The sequence below is a fragment of the Eimeria mitis genome, genomic scaffold (genome assembly GCF_000499745.2).
Source record: "Eimeria mitis Houghton genomic scaffold, Emh_scaff1369, whole genome shotgun sequence".
Classification (NCBI taxonomy): domain Eukaryota; phylum Apicomplexa; class Conoidasida; order Eucoccidiorida; family Eimeriidae; genus Eimeria; species Eimeria mitis.
Genome location: NW_013568940.1, coordinates 4128 through 7457, shown reverse-complemented (window position 1 = coordinate 7457; position 3330 = coordinate 4128). Strand labels below are relative to the sequence as shown.

The following is a 3330-nucleotide window of genomic DNA, read 5'->3' as shown; positions in this document are numbered from 1 at the left end:
TATCGTATGTATATATATATATATATATATATATATATATATATATATAAATATAAATATTTATATATATTTATATATATTTGTGTATTTATTTATATTTATATATATTATTTATATACACTCATACACACGGCGACTGCTGAACAGACAGACACTGCAGCCCGAGCTGCTCGCGCCGTCGCCGCGCAGACTTCTGCTGAAACTCAAAATTTCAGCTTTTACCTCTTTTCTCCACTCTATATATTATATATATAATATATATATATATATAATATATTATATATAATATATATATTTATTTATTTATTTTTTTTATTTATATATAGTTAGTGATTGATATTCATAAAACTCCCTCTGCTTACACTTCTTGGTGAGTTCGATCACAACTAAATATTTAGGGTTTAGGGTTTAGGGTTTATGGTATCCCCATAGAGTTGCATTCAGGGGTTTGTTTCAGTTTTATTTATAATGTCAAGGCAAACAAAAAAGCTTAGAGACAGACTGCAACACCAGCATCTGCTGCTGCTGCTGCTGCTGCTGCTGCAGCAGCAAGAGCAGCACAGGTGCTGTCTGCTGCAGCGCATTAAACCCATTTACTAGTAATGTATATATATTGCACTAAAAAAAATACAAAAATATATTATATGTATTATAGTCTCATCTACGTTCAGTATAAGCTAAATATGTTTTATATTTTATATAGTATATTACATACATATATGTATTCGCATGCATGCATGCATGCATGGATGTATTCATAGAGAAGGTATGAATCTAGAGAACCTGAAGGATTAACTTTATTTTATTTTGTTTTATTTGTGTATTTCTGGATTCTGTTTAGCAGAAGACCAGAGAAAGAAACTTATACTTAATTTCATATTTGTTGTGAGGATAAGAGTATCTGCATCGACGAGCTGCGTGTACAGTACACCTGAAAACAAAGAAGTGGAGCTGCAGATGTTACACTGTAAATGCAGAAACAGAAACGAAGAAATTTTAATAAAAAAACAGCAGAGAGGAAACAGCTCGAAACTGATAAAAAAAAAAAGTAGAGTTTTGCTGCTGTCAGCTGCAGTATAAATATATATATATATATATATATTTATATTTATATAAATAAATAAACCCTAAAACTCTCTAATTAAAGAAAAAGAAAACGAAGTTTTTATCTGAATTGCAACTTTCAGTTCGACATCTTTTGAGGTGTACGTACACCGCAGAGATACATACCGAGCCGGTGGCTGCCGTGTCAGGCTCTATCGACGGCATATTTTGGGGGGAAAACGAGAGAAATTGTTTATAAAAATACGCAGAAGAAGAGGAAATTTAGTGTTTTTTTATCGAGATAAATAAAAAACAAAAAACAAAAAAAAACAAAAAACACAGACTGCACCGCCTCGTGGTTTCTGTTGGAATCCGCAACGGCTGATCAACGCCAGAGGAGGGAAAGCTGCAACATTTTTTGTGTAAAATATTTTAGAATTTTGTTAATTTTGTATTTAATATATAAAAAATAAAATATAAAATAAATTAATTACAAATTACTCCTAGAAGGCTCCAAAGCCCCACACAGAACGAACAACTGATCCATCAGAACTGCTGCGGTTTCTGCTGTCGAGTCTCTGTTGTTTTTTTTCTTTTTTTTATATTTTCAGCTTCACTTGCATCTGTTTACTTTTTTTTATTTCTTTTTTTTCTCTTGAGTTTCCATTTGGCGTTGCTGAGACGGCATATATCGATCCTTATACTACTTGTTCTTGTTCTTGCTGCTCCTGCGGCTCCAGCTGCTGCTGCTGCTGCTGCTGCTGCTGCTGCTGCTGCTGTTGCTGTTGCTGCTGAGGGCGTTGCTGCAACTTTCAGAAAAACCCAATTAAGTAGCTCTATACAGAGCAACATATCCTTTATTTATTTTGTTGAGGCGAAAGCCACAAAGAAATTCATCTGTTTCTCCCCCTGCTACGCACGCAGCTGGGGTGTATGGGCAGCTCCGAGGTTCTGTCGTTGTTGTTGGGTGTTTCTGCTGCTTATACAAAAAAAAACAGAAACAAAAACAGCAGCAGCAGCAGCAGCAGCAGCAGCAGCAGCAGGAGATAATATATTTTTGTCTGTGTTAATATTTTGTAGTAATCGAGATGAGTAGAAAAGGGGGAAACAAAAAACAAAAAGAAGAAAACAAAAAAGAAAAAGAAAAAATAAATAAAACCCCAGAAATAACAGCATCTTCTTCTCCTATAGATGAATGCTGCAGCAGCATTCTAAGCGTTGAGGGTTTACACCCATCCTCATCAGCAGCATCACCACCATCATCATCATCAGCTGCTGCTGCTCCTGCTGCTGCTGCTGCAGCAGCAGCAGCAGCAGGAGCTGGTGCTGCTGCTGATGCTGCTGATGGTGATGTTTCTGTTGATATTTCTTCTTCTGTTTCTCCCTCTGCAGCAGCAACTGCAACAGCAGCAGCAGCAGCAGCAGCAGCAGCAGCAGCAGAGAAACAAAAGACCCCATTCGGTTTATCTCCTATTCTGTTATTAATAATACATTTAATTTATGTTTGTGTTAGCGCCCGCGTTTTGTTTGGGTGGCCTCATCTATCTAATATGTTGCTGGAGCAGGGTGCATACAGCTGGCTATGCGAAGACACAGCAGCAGCAGCAGCAGCAGCAGCAGGAGGAGAAACTACAGCAGCAGCAGCAGCAGCAGCAGGAGGAGAAACAACACCAGCAGCAGCAGCAGCAGAAGCAGCAGCAGCAGCAGCAGCAGCAGCAGCAGCAGGGGGAGAAGATAAACGTTATATGTGTGAGGAGCAGGATGCTAGTGTACAGTTTTTATTTACTTTAGGGTTAGCTGTTTCTTTTTCTTTTTCTCTTGTTTCTGGTTTTATATTAGATTATGCGGGCCCCAAGACAACAGCATGCATAGGCCAGCTCTTCTCCTTAATAGGGTGGTTGTTGCTGGGTTTTATTGATAAAAATATAAATAAAAATATAAATATAAATATAAATAAAAATAAAAATGTATATATTTATATTCTTTCTATTGTTTTTATTTCTCTTGGTGCTGATGCAGGGTATCTCCCATCAATGACGATATCTAAACTTTTTTATAAAAAACAAAAATTTATTATTATTTTTATTTGTGCATGCATGAGCGCTAGTTTCTCTATTCCTTTTATTATGCATGCAGCCACAAAATATATTTCTTTTTCTTTTGTTTGTTGGTTTTATGCTGCTGCATGCAACGGCCTCTGCTTCCTTGCTGCTCTTCTCTTCTTTCCTTCTTCTCCTTATAAAACACCAGAAGAAATACAAGCCATACAACAACAAAAAACAACAA

At 36.6% G+C, this 3330-nt stretch overlaps 1 protein-coding gene across 1 annotated transcript in view; it reads left to right on the top strand.

Moving 5' to 3' along the window:
• Window positions 1–2544: 2544 nt before the first annotated feature.
• The window catches only part of EMH_0035490 (uncharacterized protein), a gene marked incomplete at both ends in the record, with an annotated part of 3621 nt that continues 2835 nt past the window's right edge, over window positions 2545–3330 (top strand). Inside the window, one exon of the mRNA XM_013494977.1 lies at window positions 2545–2793. Within this exon, the coding sequence (XP_013350431.1) occupies window positions 2545–2793 (249 nt within the window). The remainder of the gene's footprint in view (window positions 2794–3330) is intronic.